We start from the raw sequence: 21,768 nt of genomic DNA, 5'->3' as shown, positions 1-21,768 counted from the left end.
CGGAAGCAAAAATCTGAATCTCTTCCTACCTTCTTCTCTATGTTGCAAATACTGAATCTTCTCCATCTTGGAGAAGCCTTTTTATGTAAGGTATACTTTACAATGGTGATAAAACTCAATGGTTTGTGTTTTCCTAAAGTGCATACTTTTCACTTTAGTGGCTCCTCACCAGTCTTCAGAAAGTGTTACTGAGAAAATGGTGCTATAAAGTAAAGAATGTCTTTAGCATCTGTTTAAGTGCTTCATGCTTGTTTTACTTATTGATCATCTGCTCAGAGCACCTCAGTGATAGTATTACTTAATTTTTTAACACCAGCCTTGACATTGTCTTTAAATCTCTTAATTCTCCACATTAATGTAACTTGGATCTCCTCATGTTGGCAAGTTCAGCTATCTCATCCCTGTGTACAGCACAAACTAATTGTATTATCCGTGTATCTATGAATGACTTGGGCCTGGTTCCTGCAAACACTTTCTGCTTGGTGCAGTTACTCACAGGGGTGAAGTTACAAGTGTTTACAAGATCAGCACCTTAATTGGCAAAGCAGTTTGGAGAGGGAAAACACTCTCTAGAAGGTAGGTACTGCCTCATTTCCCTTTCTCTTTTCCAGCTTTTGTGTTGAGGGCTCTTTTAGTTTTCTGGGTTATTGCAGGCACTCTTCACTGCTCTCAAAGCCTCTTCTCAGAGTTCCTTTGTGCTGGAGTGCTTTGTGCTATTTGATCACTTTCAGTTTTTCTTTGCCAATAATTTTGTTTCTTTGGGTAAAGAAGGGCCAACAGCATCCATCAGATCTTCACAAGTCTGGTCACTTAAACTTTTTTCATAAGATGCTCATAATTATGTCTTTCTTTGTAGCTATTTTTGGCCTCCATTCTTTGAGAGCTCAAAGGTTTTGTTCTGGTTCCTTGCCACCTTTTCACTTTCCTTCCACTGGTTGGTAATTCCGAGTTGGAAGAATATGATTCCTTGCCCCTCAGTTCTATCCTAGTGAGTAGCAAAAAGTGAGAAACCCAAGATGTGTTTAAAACTGAGTGTTGTTTGTGTAAGACCATACTGTCACTTACTGAAACTGGAATAGACTGATGGCTGGTTGCCACACATGGGTAGTATTGAATGGGAAATAGTGTGAATTGCCTCCATTGTGTTACCTAACTGTTAATTATGAGTGGGCCAGCCTACCTCTGAAGTATCTGGTCCAGGCCCTTGCCAGATAAAAGATTTGAGAGCCAAAATGATCACTAGGTCCAAACCAGTCTAGCAGATCCTGTGTCTTGTGTTTCTTTGCCAGGCAAATGAGAGAACGCATGAAACTTAATGCTTATATATAATTTTTTGTGTTTTCAGAGTGTTATGTGAACATTTCCATTTCCATTAATAAATGCTTCAGGCGAGAGAGTTCAAAGGTGGAGGGAACTTGACTGACACAGCAAATCAAGGGCAGCTTCAAGACTAAGACTCAGAATTTCTGACTCCCAGTCCCTTGCTAGAATATGCTGCACCTCTTGAAGCATTTCCAGCATGACAGATGCAAGCAAATGAAAGCTGCAAATGATCTGTCCACTCATTTCAGCAACTAAGATGCTTCTGCATCCCCTAGATGCATCAGAGAAGGCCCTTTGAAAGATCTAAGCAAACTGACAGATGGGTTGAAATGGCAGCTCTTTTTTGGACCTCGCTGGGGAAAAGGATTTGGATGCAGATGTGAAAAACAGAGCGTCTTGGATCACTAAAAAAGGATGGGAAAAGGAAAAACCCTCCAGGGACCAGTCTCCTATCTGCTATAGTGCAAAATACCCTGTTTACAAGCTTTTGCAATGGGCTTATCTGAAAAGGCTCATCTGAAAAGGCTCATCTTGGCACTATTAGCTCATACTGTAACCAGACTGCCATCCACATAAGAGTCTCTAGCTGGAGTTAAATTCTGGTCAAGTTGTGGAGCTCAGACAGCCTTGAACTCAAGCTAGCAGGCCCATCAGGGGTGCATATGAAAGCTGGAGTACTTCTGAAAGCCAATCTAAGGATGCAGCAGCTTGAGTTACAGCAGCTCATCACTGACTACTCAAGTCACTCTGTGTAGTCTGTGTGGTGTGGTCCTTCTCACTTATGGTTAAGCTAGCTCTGGTGGAGTAACATGAGTCTACTAACTTGAGCTAATGGACAGCCTCAAAGATAGAGCTCCTGGGCCAGTAGCTGACCAGGGGTAAATTGGCAATAGAGACCCCAGTGAAAATTGCTTTGAATTAGAACTTGTAACAAATGCACAGGAAGAGCTAGATCTTTCCCTGTATAAAGGCACAATACAAAGGGCATAACAGGAAACAGGATTTTACTGTTCCCTGCTGACATGGGGTTTGGCTTTTATGGGTTTTTGCCACAAAAACACTTATACTTTTACTTAATCTGAGAAATGAGGAAAGTGAGGCACTGAGGCACAATGGCTTTCCTGAAGTCAGAAACTTTCTCATGACTTGGCCACTGACAAGACCTCCTAGGCTTGGGACAGATTGACTTTTATTAGTAGATGTTTAGGATTGTAAATCCAAAAAAAAAGATGACAAAGCCAGTAGGGAAATACAGATCACCCAAGCAAGGGACTAACAATAGAAGGATGGGGGTGAGGAGGGGAATGCAACTAGGTTACAGGAGATACAATGTTAGCCAACTAAGCCTGGGGGTGGGGGTAGGGGGGGAGGGGGTCCGCAACACTGAGAGAAAAAGAAGATAGGTACATACAAACCCGTTACAATGGTCTGCAACGGTGGAAGAAGTGGTTTGAAGAAAAAGTGTCTCAGTACATGTAGAGTCTCATTGTGGGGGTCCTCTTTGGGTGGAGCAGGGTCGTCCATTGTTGAAGAATCCTCTCGAAGTGAAGGTCCATCTGGTACGGTTGGGGGGGGGCAGGGTTCAGGCGGTGCCCTCTGGGTCTGGTCCGGCAGCGGTTTGTCTGGTGGGATTGAAGTACCAGCGGTGGCCTGTGATGTGTTCCACATAGATGTTGCAGGACCAATGGATGGTGTCAGACACCATGAGGCAGCGCATTAGCTTGGTGTAGCAGTGGGAGACACGGCAGGCACGTAGGATGCTCTTGTTGCTGGGGTCTCAGGCTCCGAGTGTTCCCACGATGAGTGCATTGACCATCACATCATAGCCATGGCCCCCTCAGAATGTTGGCCACACATAAACTAGTTTAAGTGATCAGAAATTGGTTTAAACCTGTAACAGAACATAAGTTCAGTGCACATAAACCAGTTTGAAAATGGCTGAAACTAGTTTAAGATAAACCTGGTTGAATGTAGTATCAGACTTAACTGATTTGGGTCAAACCGGTTTATGCAATATCTGTCCCAGATCCCTTCCCCGTTTAAGTTAAACTAGAGTCTCCCAGCATCCCAGATGCTTTGCAGCCCTGGGCTGGGCTGGGCTGGGTTAGGCTGTGCTGTCTGCTCCAGAGAACAGGCTGGCCCCACCCCTCTGCTCTCTATCCAGAGCTCTGGTGGAGATGGGTACAGCAGGGTCCGCCTGGCTTCCCGCTCTCCCCCTTCCCTGCCCTCACTGCTCAAGCAGGGATCCCTCCCTCCCATCTCCCACAGCACAGACCCCAGCCCCACAGACCCTAGTCATGTGGTATACTAGCTAATGCTGAGAGGTGTGTGTGTGTGTATGTGTGTGTGTGTGTGTGTGTCCAATTTCACTGGGACAGGATAAAGGCAGACAGAACAGTGTCCGCTGAGGGCTTTTTGGAGCTAATCAACAAGTCAGCTGGTAATGTCCCTCATTCCTTCCTTGGAAAAATCTGTTTAAGAAGAGCTTGAACTAATGAGAGAGGCTTTTGTTTTTTTGATGGGCTGATGAGGAAGCCAGCAGGGGGCTGATAACACTGTGTTTATCAGCTCCCTGCTGGCTCTCTCTCCTGTCAGGTTTGCTGCAGACAGCATGAAGAAGCAAGGAGAGGATGATTGAAAAGCTCAGTATCATCAACAGATGCATGAGCTGCACAGCCCTCCTCCCCCCCCTTTGCCTCAGAGTGCTATCTAAGAGCTGGCAACACTCCTTCCCTTTGAGCAGCAAGTGGAAAAGCCTGGGACTATGCAGACAGGGAGGGGGGGTAAACACCCCCCCCCAATCAGAGTGTCCTGCTGGGGCCTGGCCATGCCCCACCCCCTCAGGTCAGCATTGTGGAAGGGAAGGGAGGGCTGCTCTAGCACCCCCTGGTTTCTTGCCTGACCCACTGCAGGCATGTGCCTGAATTTCCTCAGTCCAGAGGGGTTGTCTGGGCAGTTGCAAACTGGTTCAACCTAAGCAAGTTAGAATAACCTGCAAAGATTGAATCAAGTCAGGCTCAGCCTTTTTTGAATGTCCCCAGAGGGCAATGAAGGTGTCCTTAGTTTACACCCTCCTTGCTTTATTTTCTCTTTTGCCCCTTGGCAGAATAACTGCCAAGCAAACAGTTTTATCAAGACATTTGGTAAGGGAATCATGTGCACTGTTGCTAAAACACAGCTCACAGTTTTAGGTTCAGTGTAGATCCAATATGCCTAGTTCATATTCATGAGGAGAAAAGGGAGCGTGTGTCAGTAGTGGCCATGACTTTAAGGGAATCAAGTCTAAATAAATCCTGATGACCTTTAGAAGGAGTTCAAAGATATGTCTGCAATGTGTCAAAGGTGTGCGCTAACAGTAACAGTAAAGAAGCAACATGGTGGACTTCAACATATGTTGTACAAGCCCATTGGGGACCCTAGAAAAATACTTGGGTTTCTAACTTGTGCTGAACTGAGTGCTACCCTATCTTGACTTCTGTTCTTTTCCAGACTAGCCAGATTACACTTGGCCCAGTAGTGTCTACTGAAACCACATCACACATGTTGTTGCAGTGTGTGTAGACATGTTCCAAAGTGGTTTACTCTGAGTGTACTAAAAAAAGAGGGGGTGGGGAGGTGGGGAAAGAAGGAAGTTGCACCATTTCATCCACCTTCTAGACTTGACTTGGACTCTGCAAAACTTTTGAGTTTCTACTTCTGAATTTCACCTAGTACTCTATATATCTGCTTGGCATTTTTAAAAATTATTTATTAATTTAACAAAATATTTGGCTAATATTGATGAAAGTCCCTAGCTCCCCTGCTGGAGCTTTGAGGCTGCTTCTCTCTCCAGAATATATGGCGCAGATATTTCACACTTTTTTTCCCTTTAATTTATATTCTTCTTCAGTGACCCCATATCATATGAAATGCTAATAAATATGACCAAAGATAAAAATGAAGCAAATGACAGTAATCAGAGGTGCTGTGCAAATCCTGTGGAAGAGAAGAAAAGACTGCCAGAAGTGTTGTGCCCATGTCAGCATGATGGCAGCATTGATGGTTCTGCTACCTTGCAAATTTCTATTATTTTCAGTATACCACAGGATAGGATCTTCAAAGAATGACTCCTTAATCCATGGCAGGCTTTTCATAGAGTGCCTACCTGTCAGGAAAAGATAGAGGAAAAAAAGAGTTTCAGATCTTCTGGGTTTTTATTTATAAAATCCAAGTAATGACAAAGATATGAGATACCCAGAAACACAGCCCAAATCTTGACATAGAGAGTCCTTGGATGTCAAAGTATCATGCATCTCCATGGAGTAATGAGCTCACTAACTGTAACCAAAAAGGTTGCCATAGAAACAGTTTAAGAAATCAAAAGCCTTTAACGAGATTTGTTTCTGGTTATATATGAAAACCAGAAGGTTGAGAAGGTATTTGTAAGGTATATATTTTTTTCAATCTGCTGAAGATGTGTAAGTAAGAATGAGCCATTTTTTCAAATATTTTAAAGGGGAAAGCTTCAGCTTGAGTTTTTAAAGCAGTGAAAATTTTACCTTTTTAGTAGTTCTGCTTTATTTTCCTCATTTAAGTGGCAGGCAATTTTAATGCCAATATAAACCTATCAGTAACCCAGATGTGTCCATTGTGGGTAAGCCTTGTCATTAGTACTTCAAATATACAACTAAACAAGCTATATTGGTGTAATAGATATAAATGCTAAAAGATATTGACCCAGATTTACCCAACTGAAAATTCTGTTTCAAATTCTTCTAAAATACTTTCTGTTATTCCAGGGATGTAGTTGTCCTGGTATTTTTCCTGGATACACAGACAATTCTCCCTTCGTATATGAGTGCACAATGACATTTAGCAGGGGTTTAGGTTGTAGCCGTGTTGGTCTAAGGACATAGGCAGACAAGGTTCCTTGGGTGAATTTGATATCTTTTATTAGACCAGCCCAAATGGTTGGAGAATAGTTATTAAGCAAGCTTTCGGGTTCAAAAACCCTTCGTCAGGCTAAGGACGCTGCAGCAGTTGGTGTGTGCTCTTCCTGGATGGAATGAAAAGTAAAGAAGCCAGGGGCTGGGCTGGGGAGTCAGTTGCCAGGCAGATTGTAATGTATCAAAAATCCAATGTCTATGTTTAGTCCATGATCTCTAGTATCCAGGAGGTTGATGAAATGGAGCTCATAGGCTCGTCTCTGGGAAGTGTTGTGTAAGTTTCCCTTGAGGTTCAGGACTGAGAGATTGGAGAGAGAGTGGCCCTCCTGTGAGAAATGTGCCCCCACCGGTAATTGGGTATTTCTGTCTTTGATAGATTTCCGGTGTGCGTTCATTCTGGTGCGCAGTTGTTGAAATACCCAAAAGAGCAGCATTTTCACCTCCCTTGAAATGAGATCTTTGTCAGCCTTGCTTTGTGTCTGGTTGCCTTTAATTAACAGAAAATATACTGTTGTCAAGGGAAAACATACTGTTGTTATTTATTTTAATGTTGTTTCAGTTTTTAGGTCAATTCTAGCACTGGCTGAGATGAAAACTAGCTTTGTGAGTGTCCACTGTTCTTCAGTACCTTCTGGCATCCTACCGGTGCTTTATCAGCCTTTGCAAATTAAAACAAGAGGGTCTGCTGGGTGCAGGATGCTTAAATAAAAGCTCTCAGAGTTTTAAAAGCAGTGCAATTTGGAGGGGGTTGAGGATTTTGGGGGGGGGGGGGTGGGCACTTTGGAAAAACCTGTTCCTAAACCTCAGGAGATAAATATTTGTGCTGTATTTCCTACTGTTTTTCCTAGTCTACCTCTGCCCTTTTGTGATTGTAGCATCCTGTACAGCAGTCTTTCTTCCAGTAGCAAGAAGTTGAAATCAGATTAAGGTGCTAGCAGCAAGAAACCGAATAAAAATGCTTATACCTTCTTCTTCCTTTGGTCATGTTCCCTGCTACTGTGATTACCATTTTGCACTTGCCATCAGGACTCAGGTGTAATGTATGTCCAGAAAGTTACTAAAAAGGCAGAATAGCGTAGTCCTGCATTTCAGGCACTCTTGACACATCCCATGTCCAAGCCCTTGGAGCAAAAGTAAGTTAGCAAGTCCTCAGCCCAGTCATTTTAATTCTGGTGGTTGTTGGTGTGGAAGTTGCTGGATTAATAGCTCTGGAAAATAAAAGGCTTCAAAACAGGTACATCACAGTCTTCCCACTACCCTGCCAGTATGCTTCAGCTTTGTTCTGGTGAGGGAGGCCATTTAAGTCTACAAAAGTGTCATTGGGTCCATTGTTCCTTTCAGAACCATCCCTTCAAAATTTGGCAATGTGTTTTGACTGGAACCTACAGCAAATCATGCCAGATTTGGGGAACGGAAAACCAAATTCAGCCTTATCTTTAACTTTGCCTGTCAAACACACTGGAGTCCGATGCTTTCCAAAAGTGACCAGTAATTTTGAACTCCAGCCTATGTGTTCCTTGGTCTAATCAAGCTATGCTGTCCAATGTTACGTCATATTTAAGCTTCCGTATTGCCAGGGCCACTGACTGGTGTGCTAGTCCCAAGTATAAAACAGAGCTGTTGTTTTGTTTTATACCCAGCTACACATGGCCCCAAGGACTTGTTTTAGCAGCCAGATTATAGCATTCTGAGACTGTAGGGACACTCTAGTCATGCCCATAATAACTTTTGCACCAGCGATTGGAAGGAAATGGCACAGGAGCTGTTGCTTTGGTTCTGCTACCAGAGAATTCCCCTGCACTGAGGGAATTATCAGCCTGCTTTACCAGGCTGAAGGCTGTTTTCTGCCAAAGGACTTGATAGGCCTGAGAATCAGGCCCATGACATGACAGATGATGGCATTTTCTACTGCTCCCTTTCCCATTTCTTTGGCTATAGCCATCTATCATCTTGACACATTAATGTGTGAAGTTCTCTTGCATGCTGTCTTTATGATCTCTCACTCATTCACACTACTGCTATCTTCTCTATTGGCATAAAAATAAAAATCCTATTCCAAGTCAGTAACATATAAATACCTGGTAGTCACACACAAGACTAAATTCGTCAGTCTTCTGCTTTAAGAGCTGATTCTCTCCAGAATGCCTTCCCAAAGGTTGATGAAACTAACCTCCTACTAATTACCAGCAACCCACAGCTTGCCTTTTATTTGCAGAGAATAAGTTACTTCTGCCATAGTATCCATTTTTTTAAGCATTGTTCTTTCAAAGGAGATTCACAAGGTTTTATGCTAATATGAATAAGCTGTTGCTTCAGCAATATCATGCAAAATTCACAATGTAGGAAACCAGATGCTGTGTGCATACGGGTAACAGAAGTGGAGGTGTGTGGGCTTGAGTAGCTCAAGTAATACCTGGCAATATTTCCCAGGTGAGGTGGGTGTATTATTAATTTACATAACTAGGAGCATTCCTCTCTGTCATTGTGGAAGCCTCCTCACAGCCTTCAGGAAACCTTTTCATAAAGCCCAATATGGTGGGAGCAGAGGAATAATGAGTTCTTTTAGCACCTGGGGCAGAGGTGAGGGTAAGGGGGAAGAGTGGAGAGGAAGAGAACTCTTACCTGCCTGGCTCTCCTCACTCAATTGGCAGCTGCTACTGCTGCAGCTATGGTTGTAGCAGCACAGGCTTGGGTTGCTCCTGGGGATTGCTCCTCGTGCCCCATTCACTCCCTCCACACCTGCAGACATAGGGCTGTGCCTCCTGGGATGGGGGGTGTTATTCCCACCCACTCTCCCCCCAAATATGCTACTAGGCATGGAGCTGTGCCTGCCTGGCTTCTACAACTGGGAAACAAGGCTGCACCTGCCATGATAAAAACTCTCCTCTAGTTGGTGCCCTGCCCTAGTTACACTACTGGGTAGGGGTAGGAAACAATGAAGAGGAAATAAGTCAGTGTTCAGATGGAGCAATTTGTGGTGTCTTTAGTGATTCCGTTTTCCCCACTTCTGTCTGGGCTGAACATGTAATAAAAAATATAGCTATTTCCTCATTGGCATATGCTGTAAAGCTTTCAACAATTACAAAAAACCAGTAAATTATCTCAGACAGACAAAGACATGCTCTAAATATATATAATTAGAGGTCCGCAAAAGGAAGTACAATAGCAAAGATACCAAGAATGGGACACATCATTGGACTTCAAAAAAAAAATCACTGTCTGTTCTTCAATAATTTCCTGTCCATTGACAGGGTATCATTCAGTGACGGACAGTGGAATTATTAAATACAGTGTAATGACGTGTATTTCTCTTGGTACCTCTACTATTGTTCTCTATTTTTATCTAGTGTCTGGCTTTGGGACCATCTCTCAGATGCATTTGTTAACTTATATAAGTCTTCAAACTTCAGAGATATACTGGCTGATCTCAGGGACAATAGGAGACTGGAAATTGCTCCCTTGACAATAAGGCGTGTTACACATAAGATCATTTTCCCTCTTCCAGACTCTAATAACTGCAGTAGGCCATAATCAAAAGAGGCGGTTTAAATAACCATAACAGCCTGTATGTTTCATTTTGTGATGCATTAATTGCAATATACTATGCATGCATTTCAATTACACAGTATCTAGAATTTTTAAAAAAGCTCCACTCCCATCTAATGACCAAAATAAGTGACCAGCTTCTTCATTGTGATGGCTGCTGAGTTCTTTTGAAAAACTGAAAAACTTTTTGAAAACAATGCTGGATGGTCATTGTTCTAGATACTTAATTGGGAGCTGAACTCCCCAGAATATCTGGCCCAGATACTGCGCTGAGCAGTCATGAATTTGGCACAAGGTCTACAATGTATGACTGAAAAGGTATCAATTAGATCTTAAACAGACTCTTTAAAGATCATTTTTAATATTTGTCAAGCAAATGAATAGGAAAACTGCATAATTATGACATCATTCTTCAAAGAGACACAAAATACCCAGTCAAAAGTTCATTGTAAAACCCTGTATTTTCTAATTGGTAGTTTATCCAATGGTCCTTAATGGACATTCATCTCAATGAAAAACTCCCATCTGTCTCATCTTAATGATGAACTCTTATCTACAGCAGGAGAATTCCAACTTAAATAATTGTACACACTAATCTATTTTAAAATTGTTATGTGGTAGGCTGAAACAACTTACCTGTTTATGGAGCTTCGGGATGGCTGCCTTTTGTCAGTGGAGTTCATCAGTAGTCAGTCCCTGTCTTTGAAACTGAGTAAGTTTTCTCATGCTACTCATTCATTTGATTTAGGATTCTTTAGGATTTCAATAGTGTATATTTATGTATACAGCTTTAGGAAATTCTTGAGATAAAATAAACATGAATTCTATGCTTTGATATACAGAAGTAGGCTAAATGTTGCACTTGAGTCACTATGGTACATAGTGCATCCAACATTAAGATTTAAGACTAACCTCCATCTGTGTTCAGTGCACTTTTCTTTTTGTATTTTTATCTTGTTTACTTAAAGAGCAGGGAAGAGCAATTGAATAGGATTAAAATCAAATATGTTGCCTGCTACACAATGATATCAATTCATAAGTAGAGGAGGAAAAACATATACCTTTTTTTTCTTCTTGCACTAAAATGTCCTATTAATCTGGGATCATGGACAATATTGTATTCCAGTGAGGCCAACCTTTTTGGTGGGCATGCCACAAATTACCCCTGTACCCTCCCTGAGTGATAGACCAATTCCCTTTTCTTGCCCAATCTGCTGCTCTGCTGTTTACTCCCTGTCCTCTCTGCCACTCTGCTGCCTGCCCTTTCCCTAATCTGCTATATGCCACACGCAGAGGCTGCTCATGCCACCTGTAGCATGTGTGCACTTGCAGGTTGGCCACCCCTGTTCCATTTAATTCTTAAAAGTAAAAAAAAAAAAAAAAAAAGCTTGTGTCACAGTGTTCTCATCCCAGTTGTAACATCACATGAAGCATAATTGAGTCGCATTGTTCTGCACTTTGTGCCTGAGCAGATGTTAAAATAGTTAACCTGAGTCTAAACATTGTCAAAGAATTTGACTGGGAATTTCCTGGATCTCCAGCTTTTTCTTTGTCAAGGTCTGCACTTAAATCCAAATGATAGTAGAATTGAACTTAGTGATAAAACCTAGAGTAAATAAAGCAGAGACAGAAAGGAGATACAAAGATTAAAGCAATTGCAAACGTGCTGTATTTTTTACAGAGTGAATGTTTGAGTGCTAATAGTTTCAAACAGATTAAGGTGAGGGAAAAGGGAGAGAACCAAACTGGTTGTTCTAAAACTGTGATATACCACCAGGTCACAGGACCTTCTCAACTCCCTTGTTGTCAGCAGTTTTTATTAATGTCCTCCCATCTTATTTTCCTTTTACTTCCATCTCTCAGCTCAGCAGCAGTGGTAAAGCTTAATGAAGACTGGCCCCTCATTCCATTTCTGTGGTCTTATATATGACAAGTGTTTGGTCACAGCTCTTGCCTTGCATCTACAGTACTTGGAATCCCAAAGTGGTCTACCCATTCAAGTGCTAGCCAGGTCAAGGACTGCTTAGTTTCCAAGATCAGTTGAAATTAGGTGCACCTGATCTGCCACAGCAGTGTTCTTAATAGAGGTGCAAGCTTTCTATTCAATAGTGGAGCCTCCACCAAGAGATGCTACAAGAGAGACAGGAAGTGCAGGAGTAAGGAAGCAGATCATGGATAAACAAGTTGGGGGAGTAAGGGGCAGGAGTTCCAAATGAGAGGGAATGAACTGCAGAAGTAGAAAGTGTTTTAATCTTTTTTTTGGAAAGGCAACACACTCTTTACAGTGGGTGTCTAACAATAAAGAGCACTGCTGTAAAGTTATTTGTCCATGCTTCAGTTCCTGCAGTTATCAGTGGGATGTTGTAGATGTTGATATGCCTTATACAACTATATGTATGAAATGACTACACCTGGGAAAGAAGGTATCTGTGAAAGTTGGGATGTCTGTACTTTGATATACAGTACATGCAGGTGTAGGTGTAGCAAGTGCTAGGATACCAATGCTAGCCTAATCTAGCTAATGTGGGTACATTAGCAGTGAGGACATGACAGCTTGGGCTGTACCACATGCTAGCAAGCAAAGTACATCCCAAGGGACCCTGGAGAATTTGTATTTTAATTGTTAACCAATACTGAGTCCTGTGCTGCTGTGCCTTCCTTGGTGTCATTGTGCAAGTGATCATATGCTATAATCCTGCTTTTTTTTGATAGCATATGCTATAATCCTGCTTTCTATTTCCTGTGTATGCAAACCATGTCTCTGCAGTCACCATTCCTATAGCCTATATAGGCTATAGCCTAAAGGCTATATAGCAGGATCCTTTGCATTTGTGTTGCCAGTGACTCTGATAAGTCATTTATTATTATCCCATAGTTTGGCTCAAGTGTGTTGGTCTTGTGTGTGTCTGGTAACAGGGAGGTTGGCTTTAGAGCTCTGGAGAATTTCAGTCTTTATCTGCAGGAGCACTTCAGGCCTCCCTGGATGTTCTTGGGACAGAGTATATCAGGCTTCTTGCTCATTCGGTCCTCATTTCAGGCTGACAAAGAGACCTCATTGTGAAGATACTTGATACAAGATGAGCATGTGGCAATAGACTGAAGCCATTTCATTGTGTCTGGGCTGAGGATTATTTTTCAGAAGTTATTGACTTTGTTTTTTGAAGCATAAACCAGAATGGTTGACCTAAAGATATAAATATCCATTAATAAACCCTGGAGCCAGCTGGTTCCCAAGGCACATGTATAAAAATAATGGTTCAGGCAGAAGAGAAAATCCTGTCTCCTTTTGAAACATTCATTTTTCTCTGGCTACTAAGCAAATATGCAGAACTTTTTTTTCTTTCTTTCATTTGCATTTTACACGTCCTTTTGTTTCTTTGTACAATATGGTGATTGTGCCAACTGTCTGTAAGTGGTTATTATAAGGAGTGACAGAGTATCACACATTTCTAAATATATTAAACAAAGCTCTCACTTAACCAGGGTAAACACTGATAATGATATATTCAGAAGAATGGAGCCTGCAAACTTTGGTACAAATGTCAAGTCATTTATTTCATACTCTATGCTAAGCACTGTATCTCTGGAATGTGCTAGCCAGGGATACAAGCATAGTGCAAGGATACAAGCCCACTTGAAGTCCTCAGCAATGAGCTAGAGACATAAGAGGCAAGTTATGCAAAAAGGAGGGGCAACTAACTACCTTGAAAGATTTCTCAGTGTGAAATCTGCACCAGAAAGAAAAGGCAAACGGTTATTGGATGCTGCTCAGAACAGCCTTTTGGCTAGGGGGCAGACCAAGTGCAATGCTGGGAGGCCATGGAAGATAATGGGCACATGTGAAAGAAGACAGAGGGTGCATCCACACGAGTGTGCACGTGCCTCTTTCCCCGCCTCAAACCCTTTTGAGGTGGGGCAACAGGCACGTGGGGGAACAAAAAAATGTTCCCCGGGCTGCAGGTTTGCAGCCCGGAGAGAAAATTAGACCCCTGGATATCCAGGGGTCTAAAAAAAAGTGAAATATAAAAAAGCAGGGCAGAGCACAGTCCCAGACTGTGCCCTGAGGCAACCAGAGGCTGGGTCCTCCAAAGAGACGCTCTGGCTCCCAGAGTGTCTCTATGGTTACTCCTCGCCCTGGCGCTGAAACACGCGGCTGGCCAGGCCACATGTTGCAGCACCAGGACTCCGATGCCGGTGAATAAAGTGTCGGGGGGGGCTGGAGGAGTGGGGAGGGGACCATGGGGGGGGACCCCTGATGGCCCCGCCCACTCCCCCAGTCCCCCTCCCCCCACCAGCCTCGCTGAGTTCCCCTGACCCCTGCCAGAGCTCGCCCCCCCCGCCAACCTCCCCCCGAGCCTCCCGACCCCTGCCAGGGCTGGCCCCTCCCCCCACCATCCCCCCCAGCCCCCGACCCCTGCCCTGTCTGGCTCCATACTTTAAAAAAAACAACAAAAAAACCCCCCAGCACTTACTGGCAGTTGAAGCTGCCGTCTGGCTGACTGGGGCCCCACCTGCACAGTGTGGAGAAGGCCCCAGCCCGGGACCTCCTGCCCCTCCACTGTCCTGTGCTGCCCAGGGGGCTCTGCCAGGAGGTCCTGAAGCACCCTGCTTGTTAGGTAAACAGAGGCTTTTTTTCCCCATTTTTTTCTGTTCTTTTTCTGGGGACATTCTTTAAGTGATGGCGCCTGGCGTTGTGGGGGTAGCCTTGGGGGTCTGGGGGTGCAAGTTGGGAGGTGGGGAAGCCATTGGGGGGGTCTGGAGGAGTGTGGGAGTGGGGCTGGGTGGGGCAGCCATGGGGGGGGCTGCAGCAGCTGGTGGGGGATGGGGCTAGGTGTGGCAGCAATCAGGGGGCTGGGGTGGGGCATGTGGGCCTTGCAGAGGGGGGTGATAGCCCCTGTGGGGGCCATTTGGCCCCCATTGGGGGGCCATACCCCTTGTGTGGGTGATGAACCCTCTGTTGGGGGGCCGTACCCCTTTTGGGGGGCCAAACCCTTTGTGTGGGGGATGAAACCCCTGTTGGGAGGGTGTAGCCCTTGAGTGGGGGCTACCCTCTGTTGGGGGACTGAACTCCTTCGTGGGGAATGAACCCCTTGTGTAGGGGCTGAATCCCCTGTTGTGGGCCATAGCTCTTGTGTGGACCAACCCCTTGTGTGGGGGCCATTGCTCTTTGGGAGGGCAGCAAAAAATGTATTCATGAATTCATGAAACCTGTATTTAGAGTTTACTTTATTATTAAGATAAGAGACTTGCTTTAACACTGTAGCTATATCAATAAAACAGTGTCCAACTGATTGCTGTCTCTGTCTCACTCTCTCTCTCTCTCTTTATAGTGGTCTTTTCCTTTATTTGTGGAGGACCATGGATTTTGGGGTATTTTACAGAGTGACTTTGGGATTTTTTTTATCAGGGATTTTTCAGTTTTCCAATAGGGAACACTAGAATTCCTGCTCAGGAGGCCAGTGGCAGGACCCTGCCTGCTCAGAGCTGGCACCTTGGACCAATCTGGCTGTGGCTGACCTCCTGGCCAAATGGGGCCAGGAGGACATGCTTTGACAGTTCAAAGCAGGCCACCACACCTGGAACATCTTCCGGGCGATAGCTGCCTAGATAGCCGGGCAGGGAGCACAAATGGCAGTAGTGCTGCACAAAGGCCAACTGTGCAACCTCAGTCCACTGGCAGCTGGCACAGAAGGGCAGATGCCTCTACTGGCTCTGCAGTCCCCATCTGAGTCTGGCAGGTGCGCAGCAGGTCACAGCCAGGCAGCAGCCCCCACTGCCAGACTGCTGCAGTGGGTAGAAGGAATGCCCAGGGCTGCTTCAGTAGTCCAGCTGGCACAAGGGGTAGTGTCCCCAGGTACCAATTGGCTGGACCCCAGAAGCTCCTGAGAGCTAGTAGCCCTGGGCTACTTGCCAGGGCGGCTTTTTATATTGCTGGGGACAGCACAGGTGCTGGCCCCGGGCTCTAGCTCCCCCTGGTTGAAGATCCGGGAGGAGCCAGGCAGGGTTATTTTGCCCAAGTGGCACAATTTGCTCCACAACAAAGTGCATGTCCAAGCACGTGCACTGAGGCAAAAAGCCCCGGATCAAATTTGCACTGCTTCTGTTTGAGCTGCTGCAAGTGCATGTGCTTGCATGTGTGGACGCACCCAGATGGGTGGTCCAGAGAAGCTATAGCAGTATGGAGAGTACAGAGTTATGCTTTTTGTGAAAGGGATCATAGAAACCTTGGTCCTGGTGTCACTTACAGCTTGCCTCATTCATCCTTTCAGTCACAACAGGACTTGTTTATCAAACAAATAGAGAAAAATAAGTGATTTATAGTTATATATGATCTGTCCTCAGAGGTGAAAAAATCTCCCAGCTGCCTAGGTTTAGGTAGCCCAGTACTCTGAGCAGGCTCTGTGCAGATGGTGTGAGATTCCAGGCTGACAGTCTGGAAATGTTGTAGAGCTAACAATTTGTACATCTCCTTTGATCCAAATCCTTCCAGCCCTTTGACAGAATTCACAGGAAGATTGGGTGTGGTTTGCTTAAGAGCTTTTCCACGGTATATTTATAGTTGGTCAATCAGAGGGGCAGAGGGACTTAAGAGTTTGTGTTGTGCCATAACAAACGCAATGGAAACAGTCCTAGAAATGAACCACGCGTGTGTGCGTGCATGCAGATGCATAAATAAGAAATGCTATGTGCTGGCATGTGCCATGGACATGCTGCTCCATCAATACGAGACCAGTTTAAAGGCTGCAGCATATGCTGGAGCCAGTAATAGCTAGGTAAGAATTCTGCTCACCAGCTGAATCCCAAATTGGTCATGGAACCCTACTTCTCCCTCAGCCATGATGCATGCCATTTAGTGTTGGTGTTCAGTGGAAGAGCACACATTAAAAGGAAGTGATTTGCTTGAAAGTAACTCTGTGGGTATTACTAATTCTCAACATATTTCACGTGACAGATAATCATTTAGAAACCACTGAATGGGTTCAAAGCAACAAGCATTAATTCAAACTTGAATCAGTGGTGGAGCCTGATTCTTGTTTGCCACCCACCCTGTTGCTTCAGAGTTGAGATTACACTACTCTCCTATGTAAACTAGGGGCTGGTGTTAATATTTTGGCACTTACTCCTGTTTCGAGTGCTTGTAACCTGTTCCACTTTTTCCACAAAATGTGAAAACATAATATTTTTGACCAACTATATTATTATTTTTCTGCCAGGATTACAGATAAATGGTCCTGAACAAGGCAACGCAGGGCTGGAAGGGGCCTCATGAATCAACAAGGGTAGCAATTATAAGCAACAAAATAATCTAATCTTTCATTAATGTATCAAGCTCCATCTTGAAGCCAGTTGGGTTGCTTGTCCCTACTACTCTGTTGGAAGGCTGTTCTGGAATCTCACTCCTTTAATTTCTAGCCTAAAATTATTCATGGCCAGTTTATGACCATTTGGTCCTGTGCCAATATAACCCTTTAGCCTAAATAGCTCTTTTTTCTGATGTTTTCTCACCTGATCCATTTACAAGTTAGTAATCATGTCCTCTCCCAGCCTTCAATTTGTTATGAGAAACCAGTCAAGCCCTTTTAATCTCCTCTTGTAAAATAGTCTGTCCGTTCCCCTGGTCATCCTTGAAGGCCTTCTCTCGTTTGCTCAAATACTAATGTCAGACTATTATTTGTATTACACTTGTACCTAAAAGTCCAACAGAGCTTAGCTCTTTGCATTAGGAGGTAAGCAGACAATTCCAGTCTGGGTAAGTTTTTTAATCTAAACAAAGAAAATAGACCAGGAGTTTGGAGGAAGAAAGTGTTATTCTCCACAGTTTGTAACAAAGCCACAAGTAAATTAAGTGACTTGTCCAACGCAAGTCAAGTCCAGTGACCAGAACACTATAGTTCCCCCAGAAGTACAGATTTCTTCTGCAGACTATTCTTTTGGAGAGGCAGGCTTTCAACCTGGCCCTTATAAATCCAAAAACTGAGTAGAATTTGTGAAGAAGTGCCTACTTTTACCAGATTTGCCCATCACTTTGGGGTGTGCTCATTTATTAGGGATACATTTCTAGGGTCTTTGTAATTCTATCAATGTGCTGCTTGTGTTACTTGTGTTTCTATACAGAGCTGTATATCTCCCTTCTGCAAGTCCTCACCCCCAATGGAGTTATCTTGCAGGACTCAGTTTCAATGGGTCTGGTTCCTCCAGTCACAAAATCAGTCATACACACAAACATGCACAGATTAACGTGACATGCCTGACCCGGCCGAGTTGATCAGCATGGACAGGCTGATACCCTCATATGCCAAGAATCAGTTCATCAGAGTAACAATAAACTGCAGTTAGACACAAGCACGCAGGTAAACAAAATACCTCTGAATCTGTCTGAGTGTCCACCTGACACCCTCATGGGCCAGCATGCAGTTCATAAGGGCACATCTGAGCCAAACTGGGTCAATCAGCCTGTAAAGCTGATCCCCTTATTTGTTTCAAACTCAGCACGTCCCAGTCTTTAGCCTTTTGATGAGCAGAACCCACAGTATTTTTGGGCTTCACAGAGATCTTTAGCTTAGGTAAAAAAAAATGTTTTTACATAGCAAGTGAGGAAGGAGAAGTAGAGAAGGAAAAATGTACCCAGTTACTACCAGTTTGACTATAAAAGTTATTTATTGCTAAGTATATGACATATATAATGGTACTAGTAGTAATAGACATGCAAAGGAAAACAAACACAAACAATTACAGTACTACCCTGGTTTCACTAAGTATTTGGGGAAACTTAGCTCAAGCTTAACTAATACAGTTCAGGTTCAGAAATTTATGCCTAGAGAGAAAAGAGAGAGAGAGCGAGAGAGTGCTGGGATCTCACCAGTCCAAGGCACTCAGGTTTCAATGCTGACAGATGAAGGTCTTAGCACAATCCTTGAAGGGAGACGATCTGTTTCTTCCAGCCTCTCGAGAAGAACATCGGGTGGTGTGTGACAGAGAGAGAGTTCTCCTCTTCAAGCACACACACATACATTGCTGCTTTTTTACAGATTTTTATACCCTCAGTTCAGTTTCTTCAAAGCATTTTCAATAGTGTAAATCATTGTCTTTTCTATCGACAAGGGGTTATCTGGTTTGGAACATTTCAAGAAACTGATTGATAATCAGGGAAAACATAAGGTTAGGGAGTAACCGACACTTAGGAGCCAGCTTGAAATTCCTATGGATAGCATATATACTGATGGGAGATCTCATAGTTTCTTCAGAAACAATAGATAGCTTGCAGCATCAGGGTTTTGGATTTTTACTTGTTGTGAACAAGCCTCAGCTTAGCATGACTTTTCCAGAACTTACTATAGTCTTTTAACAGACTTAAAGCAATTATTGGAATGTTCATAACCTTTGGGGTGGGGGGAGGACTTCCACCAGTCATCCTGGGAAAAGTATGACAGCGCTTGTGGGCAGGGCTCCAACTGGCTGGATGCTGTGATGAACCCCTTTACAATTGTTCAAATGTTGTTCATATCCCCTCTGACTCAGTCTCTTTGCCTCAGCATTCCCTAACCCGACAACCGAGTTTTAACCAATCAAATTTAAATAGGCCTCCTGTAGTGGGACCGGGGAAAGTATGGCCCAAGATGCCTATTAAACTTACAGGTGTGTGTGTGGGGGGGGAAGTCTTTTGTAAATCCAGATTAGAACTGGTTTGATAAATGCTGAGCTTGGTGTGTGTAGACATGGGTTGATTAGCATTTGGAGCACAGATTCCCCATTATTCAGTACTCCCCTGCTTCTCTGATCCCAGAATTCACTGTAGTCTTTGCTTCAGGCTTTCTGTTCTCCATCTCCCATGTAAATGAGTTGTCATCTGGTTCCATCTCAGATGCAAATAAGACCTAGGGCAGTTGTTTCACTCTTGTCACCCTTATCTGAAGGGTTTTACGTGTGTCTCCCACTTTGTGAGTCAGACAGACTGCATCCTGTGCCAGGGTTCCCAAAGAACATGGAGCTGAGAGGTAACATTACCATGAAAATTTATTATTGCTCAAAAGTCAATGTCAGTGCAATCTGTTGATAGCTGCTTTCCTCAAACAATCAAATGGTCAAGCTTTACATATTTATGAAAGCTAAATTAGTCTTGGAATATTGAAAACATTGTATATGTGTGTATTAGTTATCCAGTCTGGGATCAAACATAATTTCACATAACTTTGGTAACTAACCAACCACAGGGTTAAGTAAACATCTGATTTACACTCATTTCACAAATAATTATTCTGCTGCATGTTTTGGGGCAATAACAAGAACACAATTAAGTGAACTGGGTTCGTTAACTTTAATAAAATATTTGAAGTTGAAAAATGAATTCTGAATCTGCTGTGCATTCTCTGTATACCTAGCTAAAAATTTTCCGATCTCACATATGACTTTTATTACTATTTTAAACATTTCATGAAAATCACCTGACTTCAACCTTCCCACAAGTCCATCTAATATGAAGGAATAGACATTTTCTTTGAGCAGATCAAAACTGCTTTTTTTTCAAAGGGTGCATCTGTACAAATGTTATAAATGCTCATTTCTGTATCACCACAGCTAGTGTACTGTTGTTTATGAAGCATTATCAACCAGCCAGACCAGGGGTCCATTCTATAAAGCTAGAAGGAAAATCCAAGTCTGAAGAGCACAATGTTTCTGGTGCAGTGCAAGGAGAATTCTTCCAAATCATTGCTGTGTCCAGTGCATCTCCCATTTGTGGAACTTCTGGTTATAGCATAACATCCATCTCTCTTCTTTGACTTTTGCCTACAGAATAAGGGAGAGACTCATTTGGAGGCTGATTGTTTTCAGTTTATTTTCTCAGAAGGGCACAAGAGTTCTATAACAAGAGCTTTCAGCTAAAAACAAACAGGGTAGAGGGTTTGTTTTAATACTCTGTGCAAGAAGCCTGAGCAACTCAGCTATAGGACTATGGGTTCAGAAATATGGTGGACCATCAGTCATGACTTGAATGTAGGTATTCAGAGAGGAAGAAATCAAGAGAAAGGTACTGGAGTAGCACTGAACATTAATGATGTGTTAGATTGCAAAGAGATAACATTGCATAAAAATACTTTTGGAATGGATGGTGAAAGAGATTCTGTTGTAATGATGTTCGGAGTTTGCTGAAAAGTCATGTGATCAGATTTGGAAATGGCTAGTGGTCACTTTAATGATATAAAAAAATTAATCTGATCACATGACTTTTCAGCAAACTCAGAACATCGTAATACTGGAAATTGTCATCATGGGCACTTAACTTCCCAGGAAAAGGTTGCAGAACAAATGCTACTAATTTTTCGTAAGTAGGATTATGTTTGAGGTAACTAAATTAGGACATTAGAAAAGAACCATTTATAGAAAATTGTCATCTCAGGTGATAACAAATTGTTTTCTAGTCAGGAAACAGGAGGTTGTTTTTACTGAGGTGGTATTCTAGCATCCTTCAGGAGGGAGTGACATGGTAAAGAACGTGGAGCATGTTATTTGTGAACAGACAGAGGCAACAGAGATTATCTAGAGTCAGTTTCTTTCAGATCTCTTTAAGTATCTGTATGTTCTTTCATTGCAGGCACTACCACAGTAAATCTGGCCATGGTATAATGGATACTTGGTATGACAACCCTGTGCCTAATTACTCCCCTAATAACAGAATTATGACCAAGGAGCACAGGAAGAGCTTCCAGACTGGTGAGTGTGTTTAAGTTTTCTGTGTGATTTTGCTGTTGTATTATGAGACTTTCTAATTCTACTCCAGATACCTGGGAAAGTTTATATATGAATTTGAATATTAGCCCTTAACACTACAGTTATACATTCAGATTTTAGAGTTTTGGGTAAAGTAGTATGAAAACATAACTGTTTGAGCCCATCTCTAGCTGCTGTACTTCCTTATAGGGTTCTACAATGGGGTGCTGCACATCAGTTTCCCTGATGCTTTCAGTCAGCATCATAT

At 43.2% G+C, this 21,768-nt stretch overlaps 1 protein-coding gene across 7 annotated transcripts in view; it reads left to right on the top strand.

Moving 5' to 3' along the window:
• Positions 1-21,768, top strand: part of NECAB2 (N-terminal EF-hand calcium binding protein 2) — a 441,556-nt gene that overhangs the window by 301,738 nt on the left and 118,050 nt on the right. For all 7 annotated transcript variants that reach the window (XR_009455239.1, XM_059713747.1, XM_059713748.1 and 4 more), the window contains one exon: positions 21,385-21,503. Coding sequence is in view for 6 of the 7 variants with exons in the window: in XM_059713747.1 (XP_059569730.1) it covers positions 21,385-21,503 (119 nt within the window). In the remaining variant the exon portion in view is untranslated. The remainder of the gene's footprint in view (positions 1-21,384; positions 21,504-21,768) is intronic.

Source organism: Alligator mississippiensis, chromosome 10, assembly GCF_030867095.1.
Source record: "Alligator mississippiensis isolate rAllMis1 chromosome 10, rAllMis1, whole genome shotgun sequence".
NCBI classification, from domain to species: Eukaryota; Metazoa; Chordata; order Crocodylia; family Alligatoridae; genus Alligator; species Alligator mississippiensis.
This window is presented reverse-complemented; position numbering and strand designations above follow the sequence as displayed.